The sequence below is a fragment of the Pseudochaenichthys georgianus genome, chromosome 9 (assembly GCF_902827115.2).
Source record: "Pseudochaenichthys georgianus chromosome 9, fPseGeo1.2, whole genome shotgun sequence".
In the NCBI taxonomy this organism is placed as follows: Eukaryota; Metazoa; Chordata; class Actinopteri; order Perciformes; family Channichthyidae; genus Pseudochaenichthys; species Pseudochaenichthys georgianus.
The window spans coordinates 162,757-187,776 of record NC_047511.1 but is presented as its reverse complement, the minus strand read 5'-3'; the positions used below and the strand labels follow the sequence as shown (position 1 = coordinate 187,776).

The 25,020-nt window shown below is 42.7% G+C and overlaps 1 protein-coding gene across 1 annotated transcript in view; it reads left to right on the top strand.

Moving 5' to 3' along the window:
- The window catches only part of ehmt1a (euchromatic histone-lysine N-methyltransferase 1a), a 35,874-nt gene that overhangs the window by 1,318 nt on the left and 9,536 nt on the right, over positions 1-25,020 (top strand). The window contains exons 3-16 of the mRNA XM_034091240.2: positions 179-272; positions 589-671; positions 847-1,183; positions 3,552-3,685; positions 4,359-4,502; positions 8,561-8,868; positions 8,983-9,066; positions 9,147-9,235; positions 9,344-9,450; positions 17,795-17,917; positions 18,374-18,475; positions 18,566-18,670; positions 18,826-18,980; positions 20,929-21,096. Of these exons, the coding sequence (XP_033947131.1) occupies positions 179-272; positions 589-671; positions 847-1,183; positions 3,552-3,685; positions 4,359-4,502; positions 8,561-8,868; positions 8,983-9,066; positions 9,147-9,235; positions 9,344-9,450; positions 17,795-17,917; positions 18,374-18,475; positions 18,566-18,670; positions 18,826-18,980; positions 20,929-21,096 (2,033 nt within the window). The remainder of the gene's footprint in view (positions 1-178; positions 273-588; positions 672-846; positions 1,184-3,551; positions 3,686-4,358; positions 4,503-8,560; positions 8,869-8,982; positions 9,067-9,146; positions 9,236-9,343; positions 9,451-17,794; positions 17,918-18,373; positions 18,476-18,565; positions 18,671-18,825; positions 18,981-20,928; positions 21,097-25,020) is intronic.

The following is a 25,020-nucleotide window of genomic DNA, read 5'->3' as shown; positions in this document are numbered from 1 at the left end:
CAAATACTCTTATTACAAACATCTTCATTAGTGTACAGAACCAACACTTACTGTAACACTGTGGACTGTTCATACCGGTCTAATATTAAAATGATTAATATTGTCCATATGTTGACATATTGTCTTCTCCTTTCTCTTTTATTACATTTAGAATAAATGTGTTTTTGCCCTTTTAAAGCCTGCTGGCAGGAAAGCTTTGAAGTCGAGCACCAAGCTGTGTCCCAGCCTCCAAGGACAGGAGAGGAGAGCGATCTCCAGCAAACCTCCGTCCGGTGGGTTGATGCTTCTCTTTGCAAACTTCATTGAACTCAACCTATCTTGAGAAAATATACCTAAAGAGTTGCTAGAAAATTGCAAGAATAACGTTTGGATGACTGTTAGGGGCAGCGCGAGTTAGCTGCACTCAAACGTTGCTATTTGAGATCATCTTTCTGTGTTTAATAACGACTTCTTCAGCATTAGTCATGTGTTTTACTGGAAAAGTGGGCATTGATGTAATATGTCGTCTCCAGGGCGACAGCACCTTTCAGACTGATGTTCCGACTGATGACTTCTGACTACATAGCCTAACCTTTGTTCTTATCCCAGCTGTGAAGAGGAGGAAAAGGAAGATGGGAATGTACAACCTCGTCCCCAAGAAGAAGGCCAAGGCCATCAAACAGCAGGAGAAGGTATCTATCTATTTGTCATTCAGTCATTTATTCCTACCTTTTAGCCCACTGGGGTCATGTTGTTGTATGTTCCCAGGAGTGTACCCAGTAGCAAGTAAATACCATGCAAGCAATATGCTGTTTGTCATGTTAAATAAATACCAATACCTACACATGTCCTTCCTTTCTTCATCAGAAGGAGGAGCCAGGACCCGGTGTGCAGCAGAACAGAGCTGCAGCTGAGGAGGAGCCAGGACCCAGTGTGCAGCAGAACAGAGCTGCAGCTGAGGAGGAGCCAGGACCCAGTGTGCAGCAGAACAGAGCTGCAGCTGAGGAGGAGGCAGGACCCAGTGTGCAGCAGAACAGAGCTGCAGCTGAGGAGGAGAAGCCAGTGATGCTCACAGAGACTCTGCAGCCCCTCAGGAGTGAGCTGTTGGTGGAGGGGGACCCTGGAGAAGGAGAATACACAGAGCTGGCTTTGGAGTGTCTGGATCTGAAAGCTCAGGAAGAGCTGCTCTCTCCTCCCCTGTCAGGTGACGACACGTTTATCATGTCCCCTTTCTCTTCGATAGACATGTTTTTATATGTCATTTAGTGACAATCTAACACAAAATGGCACCTGTGGGAATGGGAAGACATGTCCAGCATGTGGTGTTGCAAAGGATGAGCTTTACATATCCAAAACTTAACCTACAAAGGCACGATTATAAATGTCTATTTCTCAGCTCCTTATTCCACCAACTGTTCCCCAGGGACTCCACTTTTACCTCATTCACACCAACGCAACTCCGGTTCAAGCTCTGTGCTAGAGCTTTTCAGGTTCAGAACCGGTTCTTCGGTTTAGCTCCGGCTCTTTTCACACCGCCCAGAGTCTGACTGGTGCTGCGTCATTGCGTCATCGTTTGCGTCATGACGTAACCGTTTGCGTCATGACGTAACCGTTTGCGTGCCTGCTTCATAAAGCCAAAGCGCGCGGAAACCCCTCACAGCTGACACCGACAACAACAACAATGGCCGATTGTGCTCCAGCTTCCTCTGTACCTCTTTGGAAGACCAGATTCCCAGTAGGTAGCAGGTCTCTTCAGTGGACCACTGCTGCTTGTTACGTTTCTCCATCGTTGTGTACAAATTGGATACAACGCGGGCTTGTTGTTGTTGTTCAAGAGTTGATCCCGCCCCTGCCCCCGCCTCAACGTAAGCGTGACGTATGCGGTGCTTTTGCTCTGGCCGGACAATTTGTTGGTGCTTGAAACGAACCGGATTCCGGAGCTAAGAGGTTGCTCCGCTGCGGTGTGAACAGGAAAACCTGGTGCTTTTCAAGCTCCAGCTCCGAACCGGCCCTGAAACACCGTTGGTGTGAATGAGGTACCTTGTGTGCTACGTCACCACTGTGATTACACACGTGCTCCAAACTGCACATACCTGCAAATGAACACACACACAAGCATATAGCATACATATGTGGGGTTCCTCAAGGCTCCATCTTGGGGCCTCTTCTCTTTAACATCTACATGCTACCACTGGCTCAGATAATGAAGAACAACAACATAAGTTACCATAGCTATGCAGATGACACACACATTTACGTAACAATTTCACCAGGAGACTATGCTCCAATTCAAACACTGAGTAAGTGCATTGAACAAATCAATGACTGGATCTGTCAGAACTTTCTCCAATTAAACAAAGATAAAACTGAGGTAATGGTTTTTGGAGCCAAGGCAGAACGTTTAAAAGTTAGCGCTGAGCTTCAGTCTGCAATGTTCAAAACAACAGATAAAGCCAGAAATCTAGGTGTAGTCATGGACTCTGACCTGAGTTTCAACAGTCACATTAAAACAGTTACTAAATCAGCCGACTATCACCTAAAGAATATATCTAGGGTTAAAAGACTAATGTCACAGCAGGATCTGGAGACACGTGTCCATGCCTTTATCTTCAGTAGACTGGACTACTGCAATGGTGTCTTCACAGGTCTCACTAACACATCTATTAGGAAGCTGCAGCTGATTCAGAACGCCGCTGCTCGAGTCCTCACTAACACTAAGAAAGTGGATCACATCACTCCAAGTCTTTACTCTGGCTTCCTGTGTGTCAAAGAATAGATTTCTAAATATTGCTGCTGGTTTATAAAGCTTTGAATGGTTTAGGCCCAAAATACATTTCTGACCTACTGCTAAATGATGAACCATCCAGATCTCTCAGGTCTTCAGGGACTGGTCAGCTTTCTGTCCCCAGAGTCAGAACTAAACATGGAGAAGCAGCGTTCAGTTATTATGCTCCAAATATCTGGAACAAACTCCCAGAAACCTGCAGGTCCGCTGCAACTCTGACTACTTTTAAATCCAGGCTGAAGACTTTTCTTTTTGTTGCTGCTTTTAATTGAACTATTCATATCTTAAACTGCACTGTAACTTTTATCCATGTACTTTTTCTTGTAATGTTTAATTGAACTATTCATATTTTAGACTGCACTGTAACTTTTATCCATGTATCTTTCCTTAATGTTTATTTTATTAGCTTTTCTTTTTTAATGCTTAATGTCTTTCATTTTTTTTTGTAAAGCACTTTGAATTGCCCTGCGTTGAAAAGTGCTATATAAATAAACTTGCCTTGCCTTACATAAAAGTGTGTGTGTGTGTGTGTGTGTGTGTGTGTGTGTGTGTGTGTGTGTGTGTGTGTGTGTGTGTGTGTGTGTGTGTGTGTGTGTGTGTGTGTGTGTGTGTGTGTGTGTGTGTGTGTGTGTGTGTGTGTGTGTGTGTGTGTGTGTGTGTGTGTGTGTGTGTGTGTGTGTGTGTGTGTGTGTGTGTGTGTGTGTGTGTGTGTGTGTGTTGTGTGTGTGTGTGTGTGTGTGTGTGTGTGTGTGTGTGTGTGTGTGTGTGTGTGTGTGTGTGTGTGTAGATGCTAAGGTGACAGAATCAGACCTGTTGGAGGAGCTGCCGCTGTGCTGCTGTCGGATGGAGACTCCTTACAGCGGAGACAGCCTATCCACAATGGAGCAGACCTGCATGGCCATGGAGAGCATGGATGGAATGGTAAAAATCATCTGAATTAAAACACTTTAGCATTGACCTATTATTACAAATCAGTTTTAAAACCTCAGATAACTCTCACCCAGTAACCAGTTCTTAACCAGAGGAAGGTGTGGTATTTGACTGCTGTTTTAGCTGGTTCACCTTTCCCTAAAATAATGGATTAAAACTACACCCCCAAGGCTGTTTTTCACGAATGCACCACAAACCAATTTGGATCCAACATTTCATGGGTTTTTCCTTGGCCAATGCTACACCCATTCAACAAGTTTGATGAAAATCCACCCAGTAGTTTTTCTGCAATCCTGCTGTCAACGTGTTGTCTTCACTTCTTTGTGAACAGAATCACTTTTTATTACAGTTTAGAAATTGACCTAAACATTTTCACACTACATCACTGAAGGCCACCCTGAACTAAAAGCAGCCGATGATAGATCTAAATGTTATTTAGTGTGCACAATTAATCCTTTTATGGGTGGTTTCTATGGAACACATTTAGTGTCCCATGAATCCAGACTCCAAACAGTGAAAACCTGTAGGATATGATCCAACCAGAAATTATATAATTATATAACAATATATATATTGTTATGGGTCTAAAAGCACCAACACATTGTAAACCTGTTTTAAAATGTGGTACAGTATAAGATATTTTTGGTACCTCTGCTCTCAACAGCTGAGCCGTTGCCAGAGGCGAGTGATGAAGCAGGAAATGATGCGCCCCTCTAACACGGTCCATCTGCTGGTTCTGTGTGAGGAGCACCGGGCCGGCATGGTGAAGCACCACTGCTGCCCCGGTTGTGGGCTCTTCTGCCGGGCGGTAAGGGAACACGCTCACTCATCTGTCAACTCGTATTTGCCTCTATTTAAAGATGTTTTATTTCTATTCCTTGGAACTTTTTTTCCATTTCCAACTCATGTCATATTCCTTATCTCCTTTTTATTTAAAGTGCACCTATCATGCTATTTGTAGGCAATAGCATAGGTCTCAGATATATACGAATATATAAAAATGTCTATGTAGTGTTTTGCTCAAAACTCCAAACAGATCACCCATTCTAGCCAAATCCATATCCCTCTATTTCACTTCCTGTTTCAAAAGTGCTGATTTGGGGTATAAAGCTTTAAAAAAAAAGTTAAAGAAAAAAGGAGGGGGCTGAGCTCATGCGGGAGAATCTATTGTCTAAACTAAATACTGCGGTGATGAAACACCATATCATGGGTTATTAGCTCAAAGGCTTTCTCTCTTGCCGGGTATACCACAAGGTGAGTTCCTTTTTATTTCCTGCCTCTTCACACACATGCTCTGTGCAGTACAGGTTAGCTCTGAGTGTATATTACGTCTAAAACAGTCGGGCATTGTTTCTGATGGCAACGTTTCTGATAGGACTGTGGGTGTAAAGCCAGCCTACATTTCCGATATTACGTCATATCGGACGCAAATCTCTAAAAACGGGGCTAAAACGGAGCTGATACAGATTTGAAAATAGTCTGACATCATCAGTGACGAGGAGCTCCGCCTATATGGCCAACTCTCCACCAATCAGGGGAATGAGAGGTTGCCGTGGCATGGTAACAGCATGGTAACATGACGCTCGTAACTCGGCCCCTCCTTTGCAGGGGGCGTGGCCAGCTGCAGTGCATGCAAGGTGGAGGAGAGCAAAATAGATCGAAATGAGGCATGGCTAAAATGCATGATCTGAAAAAGAAAACTTATAAATATACCTTATTGGTATGGCCCTACAATATATTATTCAAATATAGCTTGATAGGTCTCCTTTAAACCGGAAGAATAGTGAAGAAGCTTAATATTTAAAAGAAAAGGTTTAAAAAAGGTATAAACAACAAAATGTATAGCCTCAATGTCCTGAAATAGCTGAATAATGTAATAGTTGAATAGTTTCTGCAGCTGAAATTAGGCTGAAGGAGTTGGATAGTAAATGTAAGTAGTAGTGAATGAATGCTTACAAACACCTGTGTGTGTAAACCCAGAGATCAAAGGTTTCCATGGAGATGTGCTGTGAAAGGAGAGCCTTTCCATTTGATGTGAAGGAGAGTTTTTGTCTCTTCATGCCCTCAAGAGGTATTTTGTTTAATATTTCTTCTTAATTTTTTTTTATTTTCCAACCTAGGAGAGGTTTCCCTACGTTTTTCATGAACAATTATGTCTGAGGAGTGTAGGGTTTGGGAATTATGGCAGGTTTAAAAACATTTTGTGGGAGAATTTCAAGCACTCCTCCACTCTGTTTTGAGATCAAAGCACTCCAGACTTAAGGAGCTGCTCCATGCGCTCTACTGTTACAGTCTGAAGGAAGCGTCTTGACCAAGCTCCAAACTAAGTTCAATATCTCAAAGTGTAAGAGATAGCAAAGATCTGAATAACAAGTGTTATAGCTGAAGGTCTTGTGATCATTTTAAAGTTGGAATGAAAGTATGTGGAAGGAGAAGCAGTTAAGAGGATTTGAAGAGTCGTCCCATTGACTTCCATGTTAACAAAAGTTTAAAAAGCTGAATATTTCAAAAAGTATAAAATATTTTATAACAGCATTCACACTAAATAGGAAAGACCAGTGAAGAGTGCATTGCAGTAGTCCAACCTGCTTGAGATGAACGCATGGATTCATTTCAGCCTCTTGGTTGTAAAAAAATGGGCTCACTTTGGCAATATTTCTAAGGTGGAGGAAAGCTGTTTTTAAAAACACTTTCTTTATTGTTTTAGCATATATATATATATATATATAGACAATATATATATATATATATATAGACAATATATAAGACACAAAACAACCCTAACCCACAAGACATAACAAAATGAAGTACATTACAAGTCACATAAATAAGATAAATTAATTAAATTAACTTCACAAACAGAGTAACGCTGTTTGTAGTTACCTTGTTTATACCTGATGTAAAGCTTAAGTTGGAGTCTAAAATGAGTCCTTGACTTGTCGCCTGTGTTTTGCTCTGACAACTTTTCCTAGCCTGCTTCAAAGACGAGTTCAATACAGAACCTGGCTGGACTAAATATGGTCAATGTGCTCGATTTTTGCCAAATGTTTTATAGGTACCTGTACAAATAAGGTGACTGTTAAAATGATAAGGCAAGGCAAGTTTATTTATATAGCACCTTTCAACACAAGGCAATTCAAAGTGCTTAAGGGATAAGGGAAAAGTAATAAACAGTGATTGAAAAATTGTTGTTATAGCTTAAAGTAATGAATATGTCTTTTGAATGGGTAGCTAAGTTATGGATACATTGTTAAAACAGAAATTAAAAAAAGTGGAGAAATGGTTGAAACATCTTTCACTCCCAGCTGGGGATGGTAGTTCAAGTAATACATTAATTAAAATGAACCACACGATACTTCAGCTCTTTTGATTATCTTAAAACGTATCTATAACTTGAGACAACACTTGAGTTAAAAAATACACTACAGTTTGCAGAGTAAAAACAAGTTCAAGTAAGAAATTATTGATGGATCCTGGATTTGTGTGTAAACCGTTTGTACGCACTTCAGTGGCGTAACTATCGACGGTGCAGCCGGTGCAACGCACCAGGGCCAAGGGCCGGGCAGGGGCCCATGCAAAACAATTTTTTTTAAATATATCTTTCTTTTTCGGGGCCCCAATGGCATTGGCCGGTTCACGCAGTCTTCAAAGTAACCAAGCAAGCTAAATTAATTTGTAATTTGTCTGGCAGCAGCAAGTTCGGCAGCATCGAGAGGCGAAGTCCCTTCCTTTCCGGGGGAGCTCCATGGGACCTTATTTCGGAAAAATTATGTATTGAAGTCAATGGGGAGAGAAAGATTATCTTTCGATCCCGTTTGAATTGTGCCACGAATTACACATATGATGTTTGTCAATTTAAAAGATCATTTTGCAAGTCAAAAATATTAAAATGTGTCGTCAAACTGTGAAGTAACACTTTTTTTGTGTGAAACCGCTCAAAGAACTACATCTCCCGTCTCGCACCACACACCAAGACGCCCGTCACGTTGGAATATTTCACCTCTTTCTTTCAGAATGAGGCAGAAAGTATTAAAAGAGGTGAAAATCACTCCAAGTCTGGACATGTTGAGAGCTGTACATACACACAAGGGGAGTTAGTCGGTTCCGTGAGAGCCAGCATGCGGGACCGGGACTCTGGGATTTGTAGTCTTTCTAGTTGGGTATATCTTATCTTATATTTCAACAGTTTTACGACAAACTGTGACTTTTTGACATGGAAATGATTTGTTAAGATTGACAAACATCATATGTGTTCGTGGCACAATTCAAACGGGATCGAAAGATACGATATCTCTCTCCATTGACTTCAATATATAATTTTTCCGAAATAAGGTCCCATGGACCGGAAGTAGATGGGCGTGACTTCGCCTCGCTATACAAAATTGAATATCCTGCATTTATGTACAGCAAACCAAAGGACAAGAGCGGCTCTCAAAGAGAAAGGACAAGAGAGAACAAGGAGATGTAACGGCTAAACTTACGAAATTAGTTTTTTTTGTCATACATCGTCCTCGAGATCTCGATTAATTCTGTAAAGTGATTGTGTGATTAGTTCGCTGTGCCGTTGTCAGGCTGTGGTCGTATGAGGCCAGGGCAGGCTGTTGTTGATAGCCTAAATGTGGTGCTTCTGAGTGGTTGTCTGTGTCCGTGCGTGTGTGAGCGCATCAGCGTGTGCTTATGTTTGGGGCGATAGGGGTGGCCCCCAAAACAATATTTGCACCGGCGCCAATAACAACCTTGTTACGCCACTTCACCTCACTTAAAATAACATTTGAATACTATAAACTGTATATCATAATGTATATTATATTCTTTGATGTGGTGCTCCGTAACCTTGATGCAGCATTTTCCTGCTCCGTCCTCCAGGGCACCTTCATGGAGTGCAGGCCGTACGGCAGCATCTCCCACCGTTTCCACCGCAACTGTGCCTCCATCCTGAAGGACCTCAGGTTCTGCCCCCACTGCGGAGAGGATGCCAGCGGTGCCATAGAGGTCACCGTGCTGAAGGCTGATCCGGTTCCCTTTGTACCCAGATCCAAACCCGGGCCGTCACTCCCAGCTGTTCCAAATATGGCCGCCCTGCCATCAGTACCAACCACGCCTGCTGTTCCACGCATACTCAGAGCTAAGAAGAGCAGCGAGCCACAGAGGGGCCGAGACCAGAGCCCGAGCAGGTAACAGCACTCATGTGGCTTAGAAAATCCAATTCCTTCGCCAAGATCAATAAACTTGCAAATATTAAGGCTCATCTTAGTTGATTACAGCTGTCCTGCTGGCTGTCTCTCCAGGTCAAAGGGCGAGGCTGTGTGTGCCACAGACAGAATACCCAAAGAGCCACTAGAGAGCATCCTGACGGCGCTGGATGATGACAAGTAAGGTTAACCATGTGATTTTTTGCCGCAGTTTGCCCCTTGATGGAAGTCCTTGGTTGATACATTTTCATATTGTTTAGCTTGAAACCAAAGAAGGTGAAGTACCCCACCAGACAGCTGTACATCTCTGCTAAACAAGGAGAGCTCCAGAAGGTCATCCAGCTGCTAGGTAACTGTTACTTGACATAAAGCAGCATCTCATAAAATAGCTCAATATATGTTTTTTTATAATTTCTATTATTACACTCACTGACAAACCAACCATTTTAAATTGTAGTTGATGGGAAGGACCCCAACTTTTTGATGGAGGGCCCAAACAGAGTGACCCCTCTTCATGCAGCAGCTGCTGAGGGCCACCAGGAGATCTGCCACATGCTGGTCCAGGTGAGGAGGGTCTTCACCACAGGCTGCCCCTCAGGGCCTGTGTTCACAAAGATGCATCAAAGCAGAACACCAGACTTCTCTAGTTCTGTCTTTTAGGTTCTGGGAATTTAGGCCAGGCGTTTATATTGACAACATTCAATTACATGGACATTCTGATATTATTATAAAAAATACTACATTTGTTATGTGCAGTAAAGACATTGGTAACAAATTATTAATTTAGTGGGAATGCTGATACAGCATTCCCACTACTTGTTCTTCGACGCATGACATTCTTTATTTTTATTCCACCGGGTTATTTTGGCCCTCTTCTCCTCCCACATTGAACATCGCAGAAACTCCGTTCAAACATCAAAACGTTCAGCGAGGTCGGGAATCGGTTGCTATTACTTTTCTCATTCATAACTTTCATAATTCCAGAGATACATCCCATAATTCATCAAATGTTTAACATGGAAGTCAATGGAGAAACTCTTCAGACTTGAAAAATCTTCATGCGACTTCAACTGCTAACTGCTCATTCATACTTTCACTCAGAAACCTCATTCCAACTTTAAAATGTTACACATCTTTCTGACATTATTCATGCTAAACTACTTTTACATCAGATTCAAACTTTTAGAGATATTAAACATTGTTCAGATTTTAACATTAGTGTGTATTGCTCAGCTCGTTAACGCTAGAGTGCGTGATCTCAAAGCTAGAGTGAAGAGGCGCATTCACACCGCAGTACTTTCTCCCATGTTTTATTTTGTGTTGCCATAAGTTAGTCTCTCCGCGTTTCTGCGCTGGACTAATGCTAATGCGAGGATAATAAAATGGCGGCTTCACAAAACTTTTTGGGAGTTTTACGGGGCGTGGTTTGCAATCCGCCCAGCCAATCAGACATAGGAACCTTTTTCTCCCACGAAAGTCCCTGCTCTCTAGCAGGGACGGAAAAGGGGGTAAAAAGGTTCTCATGAACTAATTTTAGTACCGGCTCTTTTTGGTGTGAACGCGACAAAAGAGTTCTCATGAACTAAGTTCTCATGAACCTTTGTGGGAAAAGTACTGCGGTGTGAATGCGCCTAAGGACAGCTTGAAATTCACCTTTATTTATTTTTTTAAACCTGCCATGAGAAACGTAGGAAAACATCTCGTAGCTTGACAAAAATTAAAGAATTAAGCAAAACAATTAAACAAAATGCCTCTTGAGGGCATGACGTGTCAAAAACGTTCAACATTTCTCCATTAACCTGTTGAAACCCATCCCTGTTTTTCAAGTCTCAGGCTCGAAAATTACATTCTCAGAACAAATGACCATAACTACACTTCTAAAAGGGGAAAATTATTAATCTTTTTTCTCAAAGTAATGATAAACCTTTGAGTTGGATGTAGAGTCAATATAGATGTTTTTTATTTTAAAGAAAATTCAGATTGAACATAGTAAAAAACTGTAAATTATAGTGTCTGTCCAAAAATAATTGTTTACTTATAGTGAAAACCACCCTTGAATGATGGGATAGTAGACTACAAGCTTTAGGAATCCAAAGTACAACATATAAGTACCCTGTATCAAGATTGATGCAAAACAATTGACATTTTACCTTTTTTAGAGAGGTTTAGCAACAAAAAAAAACGCTTCTGGTGTAATTTGGGAGGTTTTTCCTTATCTCTGGCCCCCCCTCGGTCGATCTTGTTGATTGACATCTCTTTTTAACAGCTAGAGCCAATGGAATCGAGGGAAAGTTCCACATACACACACAGGTTACCAAATAAGGAGTGAGAGTGACGCGTAGCCAAAACTGGAGTTGTGACACACTCTGGTGGCTACCATTAGCAGCTAATTTTTATTCTCCGATTTTTGCATACAAATTGAATTATGGATTTTTCAAAGTGACAGACTCATTGTATTAACCTATGGATTAACCTTCAGCCGCGTTTTTTCCCATTTTAATGCCATTGAACACGACTTTTGATCAGAATAACAGCTAAAGTGAGCATATCTCCGTGTTTTGCTACCTAAAGCTACGTCGTGTGTTGTCTGTATTTGCTTCCCCTGTCACGAGTTCTGATCGCTCAGTGATGATCCTTATATTTCTATAATCTGTGGACTCTCAGGATGTTATCTAAGCTTGTTTGTGCAGATCCAATAAGTATATCGATTGGTATAGCTAGAGTTCTGTGTTAACAGCCTTAAGATTTTTTCGCTCGTAGCTAATGCAGTTAGCTGAGTTTCTTCCCGTTACATGGATATGAAACATTCATAGTTTATTAAATATTAAGAAGCCCTCAGACGCTGTTTCCTGCAGATGATGCGTTGTTCTGCCCGGGGTTGGGTTGATGGGGTTCAACAGGTTAAAGCCAATCATTGTACATTCAGGCTGCTCTTTCCTCACAGCAGCAGCTGCACACCTTTAGTTAATCTGCCAAAAAGGCCACATTATTAACCCGGAAGTACACAAAAAGCACACTTCAGATGCTCAGAGTCTTTGAGATGCTTCACGCGTTGACATTTCACCGATATCTGTTACGGTTCTTCAACAAAACATTCACATGTAAGAGGTTTATCTCTCATTCAGAACAATGGAAAGGCTCTCCTGTATGTATGTAGCCTTTATTTAATCAATCAATGTTTATTTATATAGCCCAATATCACAAATGTTACATTTGTCTCAGTGGTCTTCACAGTGTGTACAGAATATCAGTATGACAATACGACACCCTCTGTCCTTAGACCCTCACATCGTACAAGGAAAAACTTCCAAAGAAAACCCAGTTTAAAGGGAAAAATGGGAGAAACCTCAGGGAGAGCAACAGAGGAGGGATCCCTCTCCCAGGACGGACAGACGTGCAATAGATGCCGTGTGTAAATTGAAAAGATAATACATTTGCAACATAGGTAGTCCAAATGTTTGGAAATGCATGTGTGTATAATAGGAAGATGAATCCACGAGGATATCCATCCAGGACCTATGATCCAGGACCACAGCCACGACTCAAGATCCAGCGCTCGCGATCCAGGACACAGGACCGCAGGATCATCCATGACTCCGGATCCCAGCGTATATAGACACCAAAAAGAAAGACATTTGGGGAAGCTGGGTTAATCGGAACATGAGAGTACACGGGTATAGACAGAGAGAAGGAAGAAGTAAGATGTCCCCCGACAAACTAAGCCTATATCAGCAAAACTAGGGGCTGAATCTAATCAGCCCTAACTATAAGCTTTATCAAAAAGGAAGGTCTTAAGCGCACTCTTAAAAACGGATAGGGTGTCTGCCGCCCGAACACAAACTGGAAGCTGATTCCACAAATGTGGAGCTTGATAAGAAAAGGCTCTGGCTCCCATTGTACTTTTAAAGATTCTAGGAACAACCAACAACCCTGCATTCTTGGAACGCAATGCCCTAGTAGGACAGTAGGGTATAATGAGTTCTTTAAGGTAAGATGGCGCCTGCCCATTAAGGGCTTTGTAGGCGAGAAGAAGAATTTTAAATTCTATCCTGTGTTCTATAGGGAGCCAGTGTAAGGCAGCCAGAACAGGAGTAATGTGGTCCCTTTTCCTAACGCTGGTTAGTACACGAGCCGCAGCATTTTGAATCAGCTGAAGCGACTTGATTGACTTCTTGGTACTCCCTGATAATAAAGAGTTACAATAATCCAGCCTAGAAGTAACAAATGCATGGACTAGTTTCTCTGCATCGTTTTGAGGCAAGATATGCCTGATTTTTGCAATGTTACGTAGATGGAAGTAGGCGGTCCTTGAAATTGATTTTATGTGGGCGTTAAAGGATAAATCCTGATCAAATATAACACCAAGATTCCTTACAGTCTCACTGGAGGCCAAATTAATGCCATCCATAGTTAGTATGTCTTTAGATAATTTGTTTCGTAGATTCTTCGGGCCAAGTACAATAACTTCAGTTTTGGTCGTGTTTAACATCAAAAAGTTTAAGGTCATCCACGTTTTTAAGTCCTTAAGGCAGTCTTGAATTTTATTTAGATGATTAATTTCATCAGGCTTGGTTGATAAATATAGTTGAGTATCATCCGCATAACAATGAAAGTTTACAGAATGATTCCTTATAATATTGCCTAACGGAAGCATATATAATGTGAACAAAATAGGTCCGAGCACTGAGCCCTGTGGCACTCCATGGCTAACTTTGGTTTGCGTGGAAGATTCATCGTTAACACGTACAAACTGAGAGCGTTCAGATATATAGGACCTAAACCAGCCTAAAGCAGTTCCCTGTATGCCAACTAAGTGCTCTAGTCTTTGCAATAGGATATCATGGTCGATAGTATCAAATGCAGCACTAAGATCGAGCAAAACAAGAATAGAGACAAGTCCCTTGTCTGAGGCTATTAGAATATCATTTGTGACTTTAACCAGAGCTGTCTCTGTGCTATGATGTGTTCTAAAGCCAGACTGAAAATCTTCAAATAAATCATTGTTTTTTAAGTAATCACACAACTGTTTTGCGACCGCTTTCTCAAGAATTTTTGAGAGGAACGGAAGATTAGAAATAGGTCTATAGTTGGCTAAAACCTCTGGATCGAGGTTGTGCTTTTTAAGAAGCGGTTTTATCACTGCTACTTTGAATGATTGTGGAACATAGCCTGATAATAAAGACATATTCATAATATTTAATAAAGAAGTGCTAATTAATGGAAAAACTTCCTTCAACAGCTTAGTTGGAATTGGGTCTAACATACACGTTGATGGTTTAGAAGAGAGAATCATTGAATGTAATTGTTCAAGGTTAATGGCTGAAAAGCATTCTAGTTTACTATCTAGTGTAATATTAGAACTTACGATTCCGGGAGCTGTTGATAACACTATACTGGTCGAAGGCAAGAGGTCATTAATTTTGTTTCTAAGAGTAACAATTTTATCGTTAAAAAAGCACATAAAATCATTACTACTGAGTGCTATGGGAATAGAAGGCTCAATGGAGCTGTGGCTCTCTGTCAGCCTGGCTACAGTGCTGAAAAGAAATCTTGCATTATTCTTATTCTCATCTATTAATGAAGAGTAGTAGGCTGCTCTCGCTTTACGCAGTGCTTTCTTATATTCATTGAGAGTAATATGCCAAATTAAACGAGATTCTTCAAGTTTAGTGGAACGCCATATCCTTTCAAGTTGTCTAGACTTTTGCTTTATTTTGCGGGTTTCGGCATTATGCCATGGAGCTAATCTATGTTGTTTTATTTTCTTCTTTTTCAAAGGAGCAACAGAATCTAATTTTATTCGCAGCGCATCTATAGCACTATCAACAACATGATCAATTTGGGGTGGTGTACATTTTGTATAAGTTTCCTCCCCTACATGCAGACATGCTATCGAGTTAAGTATTGGTTGAATCTCTTCCTTAAATGTGGCTATAGCACTAACAGATAGGTTTCTGCTGCAAGAGCTTTTGACTAATGCTTTGTAGTCTAGTAACAGTACTTCAAAAGTTACTAAGAAATGGTCAGATAAAGCAGGATTATGCGGTTCGACTAATAGTTGCTCAATTTCAATACCATAAGTCAGAACAAGGTCGAGAGTGTGATTATAACAGTGGGTTGGTTTATTTACACTCTGACAGAAACCAACAGAATCTAATATAGAGTTAAATGCAACAGTAAGGCTATTTTTATCATCGTCAACATGAATATTAAAGTCACCTACGATAATTACTTTGTCTGTTTTAAGAACCAAAGTTGATAAAAACTCAGAGAATTCTGATAAGAATTCTGAATAAGGACCTGGTGCACGATACACTGTAACAAATAAGATTGGCTGCAAAGTTTTCCAGGTCGGATGCGTAAGACTAAAAACGAGGCTTTCAAAAGAGGTATAATTACATTTTGGTTTAGTATTGATAAGTAAACTTGAGTCAAAGATTGCTGCAACTCCACCTCCTCGGCCCATGCCTCGAGCAATATGAGTGTTGACATGGCTGGGTGGAGTGGCCTCATTTATGCTGACATATTCTTCATGTCTCAACCAAGTTTCAGTGAGACAGCATATATCAATATTATAATCTGATATTAAATCATTTACCAATATTGCTTTAGATGCTAGAGATCTTATGTTTAAGAGACCACATTTAATCTTCCTGTTTTGTTGCACTGTAGTAGTTGTTACATTTACTTTTATTAGGTTATTATGTATGACACCTCTATTAGGTTTTACCTTAAATTGTCCTTGGGCAGACACACACACCGCTAATATTGGGTATTTTATTGGGTTCGGGATTCCTATGGGTGACTGCCTAGGAGAGAGCGCAGAGAAGCGTGTAAGACTGCGACTCTGCCTCCTGGTCTCAACTCCAGTTTGTCATGGATTACGTCCACAAAGCCCTGAAATGTTTGCCGAAATGAGATCTGCACCTTTCAAAGTAGGGTGAATGCCGTCTCTCTTAATCAGACCAGGTTTTCCCCAGAAGGCTGTCCAATTATTTACGAAGCCCACATTGTTTGCTGGGCACCACCAAGACAACCAGCGCTGAAATGATGACATGCGGCTATACATGTCATCATTGATCAGATTGGGGAGGGGACCAGAGAAGATTACGGTGTCCGACATTGTTTTAGCATAACTACACACCGACTCCACATTAAGTTTTGTGCATTCTGATTGGCGTAAACGAACATCATTACCACCGACGTGAATAACAATCCTACTGTATTTACGTTTATCTTTAGCCAGCAGTTTAAGATGCGCCTCAACGTCGCCCGCTCTGGCCCCCGGAATGCATGTGACTGTGGAGGCTTCGGTCTCTAAATTCACGTGTCTCATAATAGAGCTACCAATAACCAGAGTTGGCTTCTCAGCGGGTGTCTCGCTGAGTGGGGAATATCTGTTAGATACGTGAACGGGTTGGTGGGGACCTGCGGGTGTCGCGTTATGCCCCTTCTGAACAGTCACCCAGCCTCCCTGCTGCTCGGGAGTTGCCGGGGGACGGCTAAGAGGAGCTACATTTTGCCGGTCCGCACATGCTAACATGGGCTTTACTTTAACTGAGTTACTTTCTAAGATGCGGAGCCGGGCTTCTATGGCTATGATTCCCAGGTGAAAGCTCCTCTCACTGATTACTGCACATCACCATGGAAACCTTTGATCTCTGGGCTCAAGCACAGGTGTTTCATAACGTTGTTACCTCAAACATAAACCTGTGTGTTGGAGATATGCCATGATGTCATAACTCCAACTGACATGCTCAGAACACCACCAAACATCACATGACGGTTAACACTGTGGCCCTGAACAGCTCTACATGTTACTATGGCAACGCATCCCTTGCCATAAAACACGATGTCACTGTAACTCCAATGGACACGGTCCCATCGTCCCCCAATCTTCACCTGTATATCACTGGTCCATGCCTCAACAGCTCTACGCCAAATCTGAGTTCTCACCATATGCCGTTCCCATGGAAGGGATGCGTATCCCTCGCCATAAAACATGATATTGCTATAACTCCTATGAAAATTGTCAAAAAGGACTCAAACTTCACATGTGTGCTAACAGTCCAGCCGTGAAGACATCTATGTGACAGTTTTGATATTTCTTCAAATGCCGTTGCCATGGCAACACAATGCTCGCCATGAAACACGGTTTTCTCATAACTTCAGTGAAGATGATCCAAACGACCCAAAACATCACAGGTTTGGTAACGATGCAGCCATCAACACATCTAAGCGTATTATGGGGTGTCATCAAATACCGTTGCCATGGTGACAGATCATTCGCCATCAAGTTAGTTCAAAAGTTTGCAGTTCAAATATTCTGCAAGCCTTTTTACTTTATTTTCTTCTCTTATCACACATTCAAGCCCCCAGTGTTCATGTGTCATTTCAATCTATGTTCTTCACTTTCATCTTACACATTATATTCCAGCATAGCAGTTCAGCATCAGCTTTTCAGCATAAAGCATTCCCACTTGCAATTTCTTCAGGAATTGCATTCTCTAGTTATAATTATGTTGCTGCAATGCTAAAAGGGACACATGTCTTTTATGAAGAAACTAATGCCTCACATAGCAATGTTGGCCCCTTCTCAGTGGCTTTCTTTACATGTTGATTCATCTGGAATCAATGTACCAATTTACTTAAAACATATTAAAGTAATATATATTTTAGGATGAATGACCTTTAAGGCTTGGTCAGTGATTGTCAGAATGATGCAGAAAATACAGGTACACGGTTTACCTTTGGAGATAGTCTCCCTTACATTTAAAATACAGCCTAATGGTGATTTTGTCAAAGGTCATTATATATTATATACATCTTTCAGGAGTGAAATTAGCTAAATACGTTTTCGAATCAGATAGTAAAAATTCCAAGTGTTTGTGTTTGTGCGCACACAAAGGCGGGAGCCAACCTGGACATGTGTGACGAGGAGCAGAGGACCCCGCTAATGGCCGCCTGTGAGAACAACCATGTGGACACGGTGAAGTACCTGCTGAGAGCCGGAGCCGCTGTCAGCCACAAGGTAGCGCCATCTCTCAGGGCTATAGCTGATGTGTGCTCATGTCAAACTCTGCTTCTTCATTAGTCATTCAATCCAATCCATAACTGTCAACTGCTGCCATTACTCAGGCCCTTTGTATGACCAAACACGTTCAACCTTGTTAAAAAGTGCACAAATGGACCTATGATTGATTACAGCCACTTTAAATATCACTTAGTGGACTGACTAAAGTCAGCTGAAGGTCTTAAAACCAGTACATTTTATGAACCTCTACGGCTCAGCAGAAAGACGATTCGTCACAGACACATCTGAACTGTTGGACACATTTTCCTTCATCATGTCTGTTTTAATGTCTAGTTTTAAAAAAATGTGAGTTTAACTTTAAGTGCAGTAGCCAATGAAATGCACAATATTCTGGACTACACAGTAGTGGCAGCAGCTCAGTGTTGTTCAATGTGAATCATGTTGTAATCTCAGGATATCATGGGTTTCACCTGTCTGCATCTGGCAGCTAAACTGGGACATCATGACATAATCCATCATCTGCTCTCCAAGGCATCCAAATACATCAACTGTCAGGTAACACATGCACTGCCTCATTGGCTAACGGCAGCTAGCAGCTAATTTTGTAAAGTGTAAAGCACAAGTCTTACAGCCTGTTGTGTGCAGGATGATGGGGGCTGGACTCCCATCACCTGGGCCATCGAGCACAAGCACAGGGAGCTGGTCCACCTGCTGCTGGCCAGAGGGGCCGACGTGAACATCAGGGACAAGGTCAGTACCCACCCTCAAGTCAGGAAAACCACATTAACAATTAGACCAAAGAATGTTCTACATACAGTGCAGCACATGTAGTCGTCACATTAATAATGATGAATGAATTAGGCTTCAGGTGATTGTAAAGCCCTGTCCAACACGTGCGTGTTCAGGAGGAGAACGTGTGTGTGCACTGGGCCGCTCTCTCGGGCTGTGACGACCTGGCCCAGGCTCTGCTGGAGGCCCGCTGCGACCTCAGCGCCGTCAACGTTCACGGGGACTCCGCGCTCCATGTGGCTGCCAGAGAGAACCACCTGGAGTGTGTCATGTGAGTTTGTGTGGATCTGAGTGCAACGTTTGTTTGTGTTACACACACCTTTATCAAATTCAGGACTACAGATTTTTACAGTATTTCTCATTTTCGATGGATCAATTCTTGAATGACTATATTTTTGAGTGTTAGGTTAAAATCTCTCAACAATTATTTTAGTTTGAATCCTAATTCATTCTATACGGAGCCCTGGAGGGTTCATTGAGAGAAAAATAAATAAAACGTGGCCACGTTTTACTTTATCGTTCGCACGAGTTAATAAAGCGTGCGCACGAGTTAATAAAGCGTGGGCACGAGTTAATAAAGCGTGCGCACGAGTTAATAAAGTGTGCGCACGAGTTAATAAAGCGTGGCCTCGTTTTATTGAAATTGAGGGATTCCTGTCCGTGACTCACAGAATCTGCTGCCCACAGCTGTTTTATAGAAGGAAAACCTCCTCTCTGTGGCACCAGTGGCCTGTACTACGAAGCAGGATTTGCTATTTACACTATTCATTCATGAAGTATGACGCTGCACTGTCAGCACCCGTCTCCATGTTTGTGATTGGTCAAATGTTGGTAACACCGTCCCTTTCACGTGAACGCGCCCTCAGCCGGACAGAGAAACCCTGGTTGATTTGCTGAGTTGATAACCAGCTTCGTAGGACCGCTTAGCGACATTGCGTTTGTTAGGGTTAGTTAAGCCGGGTAAATCAAACATATCCAGGGTCTGTTGAACTGGCTTCGTCGTACAGGGCACTGGAGGCAGTAACGTGTAATTCAGCAGAATCTGAGAAGAGCAGCACCAGCTGCAAAGAGCGGTGCCTTTTACTGTTTACTTCACTGCGTTGCCCTTCATTAGCACCGCTGGATAGAGGTCGAGGCTGCCACGTTCAACCACACACACCTCTACACACATCGAACTACCAGAGTATTCCCCTCGTTTTATGAAGGAGATGTCCTGTCACCTGTGTGTGTGTGTGTGTGTGTGTGTGTGTGTGTGTGTGTGTGTGTGTGTGTGTGTGTGTGTGTGTGTGTGTGTGTGGTGTGTGTGTGTGTGTGTGTGTGTGTGTGTGTGTGTGTGTGTGTGTGTGTGTGTGTGTGTGTGTGTGTGTGTGTGTGTGTGTGTGTGTGTGTGTGTGTGTGTGTGTGTGTGTGTGTGTGTGTGTGTGTGTGTGTGTGTGTGTGTGTGTGTGTGTGTGTGTGTGTGTGTGTGTGTGTGTGTGTGTGTGTGTGTGTGTGCTCCGCTCTGTGTGTTCGGTGTGTTTGTGCTCCGCTCTGTGTGTTCGGTGTGTTTGTGTGTGTCCGACACCACCGGCATTTGTTTTCAAATTACCACGAACAGTAATTTACACAAATCTGGTTCTCCATAGTTATGTGTATTCCCAAGTGAAAGAAATTCGTTTAATCTTAATTTCGATGTGCTATAGTCCTGCCGGAGTGCACCGGAACGAACGATACTATCATAAACAAATTCCCGCACACAAAACGAGGCCACGCTTTATTAACTCGTGCGCACGCTTTAGTAACTCGTGCGCACGCTTTAGTAACTCGTGCGCACGCTTTATTAACTCGTGCGCACGCTTTATTAACTCGTGCGCACGAGTTACTAAAGCGTGCGCACGAGTTACTAAAGCGTGCGCACGCTTTAGTAACTCGTGCGCGCGCTTTATTAACTCGTGCGCACGCTTTATTAACTCGTGCGCACGAGTTACTAAAGCGTGGCCACGTTTTATTTATTTTTCTCTCTATGAACCCTCCAGGGCTCCGTAATTCTACGTGTTTTGGCACATGGTCATGCTGTGAAGTGTTAGCTACTGGAAAATGTTGTCCAGCTTTATCTGCAGATATCAATTTTAGCTTCAAAGCCCTCTCATTAGTTAATTGCGGTTGATAAGTTATATTACACCTTACATAACATTGTCAGACCTATTCACTAGACTACCTTTAACATCCTCCGTCTGCAGGTTGTTCCTGTCTCGTGGAGCGGACATCACTCAGAGGAACAGGGAGGGGGGGACAGCTCTGGACTGCTGTATGTACGGCTCCAAGGTGTGGACGGCCCTCAGCACCAACAAGAAGCTGACGGACGCCCGCAGGGGCAGGGACTGCCGCGGAGAGAGGGTGCTCAGCAGGTACTCAGCAGCACTGCGTGTGTCTAGGGTTATCTAGTGATTTTGTCAATATTTAATTTCTAATACTAAATAGAACTGTTTATAATACATATTGCTGATGTCAGCTAGTGTTAATTTCGTCAGCTATTTTTTTATTTAGTTTTAGTCTTAGTCCTGTGTGAAATGTTCTTTTTAGTTTTAGTCATATTTAGTCACCTTCATCCTGTTTTTATTTAGTCAAGTTTTAGTCGACTAAAAGTCTGAGCATTTTAGTCTTATTTTAGTCAAAGAAAACTAATTATTTTAGACTACTTTTTGTCAATGAAAACTGTTGAGTCTTTTTTAGTCATTATATAGAACATTTCAGTCAAACTAGTCTAGCCAAAACCAATAATTTGTCATTTTAGTATATATAAATAAATAAGATTATATCTTGTCCTTATTTGATGAATAACACAGGTTGAATGATTAAGAAGCTTTGCAGAGAGTATCTGGTCAGGTTTGTGGTGTTTGTACCAGCTGTGTTATGGCCACATTGCTTCCCTTCTGATGAAACAATGCATTCGCTTTTTTTCTCCGCCTCATTGTAGTGAAAATGGGCCCAAATCAGGGTTTCCGTTTTTAGCTGGTAAAATGTATTAAAAACCGGTAAATTCAAAACCTGCCGGTCAAAATGTCTGGTAATAATTAGGGAGGCTCCGATCGATCGGCCGCCGGTCATTATCGGCTGATATTCACTCTTAATAGTTTGATCGGTGCTCTCTATAAAGGCCGATCAGGAGAGCTGGATCTGATCCATATGGACATAAACGCGAGTGAAGTTTAACCGGACGCGAGAGAGAGATCAGATCAGCTGCTGAGTCTGACCGAGACACGCAGCTCTGCATAATCACCTGAAGCCCCGCCCTCTGTTTAGCGAGCTGCAGGAGCTGCATGAGAAACTGACGTGCTGTCAGGAGAGAGAGGGAGGGAGAGGATCCGTTTCTCCCGTGTTATTATTCAAAGTTGATGTAAACTTCTGAATAATGTATGTTATCTACTACAAGTAGTTTGTTTGAATGTAATAATCATGTTGTTTGTGGAATCATTTATTGAAAAATGAATCTGAATTTTTCGATCTGTTACAATTATAAACTGAATCAATATAAAAATGAGCCCCGTGAACTGAGTTTTAAACTGAAGCATATCTGCTCATAGTCCGGTTAATCTAATTAGTCTCATAGACCTGCTAACGGAAACTCTGCTACACAACTCTTATTATTATTATTGAAATATGACCGGTAAGTTTCAAATTAGTCCGGTAAAATAAATTCTGCTCGGACATTTGACCGGCGAGGAAAAATCCTAGCGGAAACCCTGGCCCAAATATCACATCGTTTCTTTCTCCCAAGCAGTGGTGGCTTTAGACTATTTCGTTGTCAGTCATTTTGACGGACAGGATCGTAACATTTCCGTCATAATCCATTATTATCCGTCGAGTGCACAATGTATCACTCACTCGCGCTGACGGGGGGGTATTCGGTTAACTCCTCCCAAGCCCTGTTGTTGCCATTTTATTTTCTGTTAAATAAGGTTCGTTAGACCAGAGTCTTCCTGACAGTTCATATTGTGCCGCTGCCCGGTGTAATTCAAATGTACCGCCGCGCGCAGCACAGAAACAGCTGCTGCTCTGCCGCAGCACCGGAAATTGAACTGCTGGAAGAAAAACTGACTATCAGAGATGTAACATTATCTTTGATAATATTTCGTCTCTTCATTTTTGGTCAACAAAAGTAAAGAGAGATTTTGGCATAGTTTTTATTTAGTGAACTACATTTTCGTCTCGTCAGTTTTCGTCAACGATATTGCATGATGATTTCGTTAGTTATTGTTTACTGCCGTCGGTGCCGTCTCGTCATCGTCTCGTTTTCGTCATGGAAAAAAAGGTCGTTGACGAACATATTTCGTCATAGTCAATGAAATTAACACTAATGTCAGCTCCCATCTCCAGGCTATGGAACACTTTCTAAAAATATTGGAAAAGTTAAAAACAAGGCTGTTTCTATTGTTCGATACTGTAATATCCATCCGTCCATCTTCTCCCGCTTATCTGTGGTCGGGTCGCGGGGGTAGCAGTTCCAGCAGAGAGCCCCAAACTTTATTATCCCTGGCCACATCAACCAGCTCTGACTGGGGGATCCCAAGGCGCTCCCAGGCCAGCGAAGAGATATAATCCCTCCACCTGGTCCTAGGTCTACCCCCTGGTCTCTTCCCAGCTGGACATGCCTGGGAGGTTTTTCCAGGCGCCCAGGTGGCATCCTTACTAGGTGCCCGGACCACCTCAACTGGCTCAGAGTCCCTCCCTGATGACTGAACTTCTCACCTTATCCCTAAGGGAGACACCAGCCACCCTGCGAGGAAAACCCATCTCGGCCGCTTGTATCCGCGATCTCGCTCTTTCAGTCATGACCCATCCTTCATGACCATAGGTAGGAACAAAAATGGCCCGGTAGACTTTTCCTTCTGGCTCAGCTCTCTTTTCGTCACAACGGTGCGGTAAAGCGACTGCAGTACCGCTCCCGCTGCTCCGATTCTCCGGCCCATCTCACGCTCCATTGTTCCCTCACTCGAGAACAAGACCCCGAGATACTTGAACTCCTTCACTTGGGGTAAGGACTCATTCCCTACTTGGAGTGGACAGTCCATCGGTTTCCTGCTGAGAACCATGGCCTCAGATTTGGAGGTGCTGATCCTCATCCCAGCCGCTTCACACTCGGTTGCGAACCGATCCAGTGAGTGCTGAAGGTCGCAGACCGATGAAGCCATCAGAACCACATCATCTGCAAAAAGCAGTGGTGCAATCCTTAGTCCACCGAACTGCAGACCCCCTCCCCCACGACTACGCCTCGAAATCCGATCCATGTATATTACAAACAGGATTGGTGACAAAGCGCAGCCCTGGCGGAGGCCAACCCTCACCGCATTGTTCCTCCTCAATCTGAGGTTCGACCCTCCTTTCGAGTACCTAATGGCGCATTTCCACCATGGCGCGGTTTAAGCGTGCCGTGTCGTGCCGGCCCCGTTTTTGGTTGAGTTTCCACTAGGCCTAGTTCCGACCCAGGGCTACTTTTTCACCTTTTTTCTGGCCCGACAAAATCGTGGTTCTATCGGGACCAACAAACAGGGCTGAGTCGGGCTGAGTTTGCTAAACTAGAGAGAATCGCTGGCAAGGGAGCTACAGCTACAACAAGATGAACATATTTGACCGTGATTTAATTGTAATACACGTTTCAAAATGATGCCGAAGTAACAACACACTGATACTGGTTAGTACAAACCATGAATTAATGCTTTGACAAGTCTGCAGACAGACGGCAGGCGAAACACCTTTTAAAATGCGTGATGCATCTTCTCATTACAGACACATGCATTTCCAAACATTTGGTCTACCTAAGCTGTAAAATATATTATCTCTTTGATTTACGCACGGCATCTATTGCACGTCTGTCCGTCCTGGGAGAGGGATCCCTCCTCTGTTGCTCTGTTGCCCACTGCTCCTAGTACTAGGATGGGTTAAATGCAGAGAACACATTTCACTGTGTGCTGTGTGCTCTGCATGTGTGAGCATTAAAGAGGGTTTCATCCCTCCCAATTATATTATATCCTTATGTTCGAACATGGTGTTTGTTATGGCCAATCCATGACTAGCACAGAAGTCCAGTAACAAACCACCACTCCGGTTCAGATCAGTGTCTCCATCATTGCCCACATGTGCGTTGAAGTCTCCCAGCACGATTAAAGAGTCCCCTTCAGGAGCCCCATACAGGACTCTTTCCAGGGTCTCCAAGAAGGCTGTTTACTCTGAACTTGAACTTGTGAGTATCCCCACACCCGCCCGGCGCCTCACACCTTGAGCAACTCCGGAGAAGAATAGAGTCCAACCCCTATTCAGAAGTAAGGTTCCAG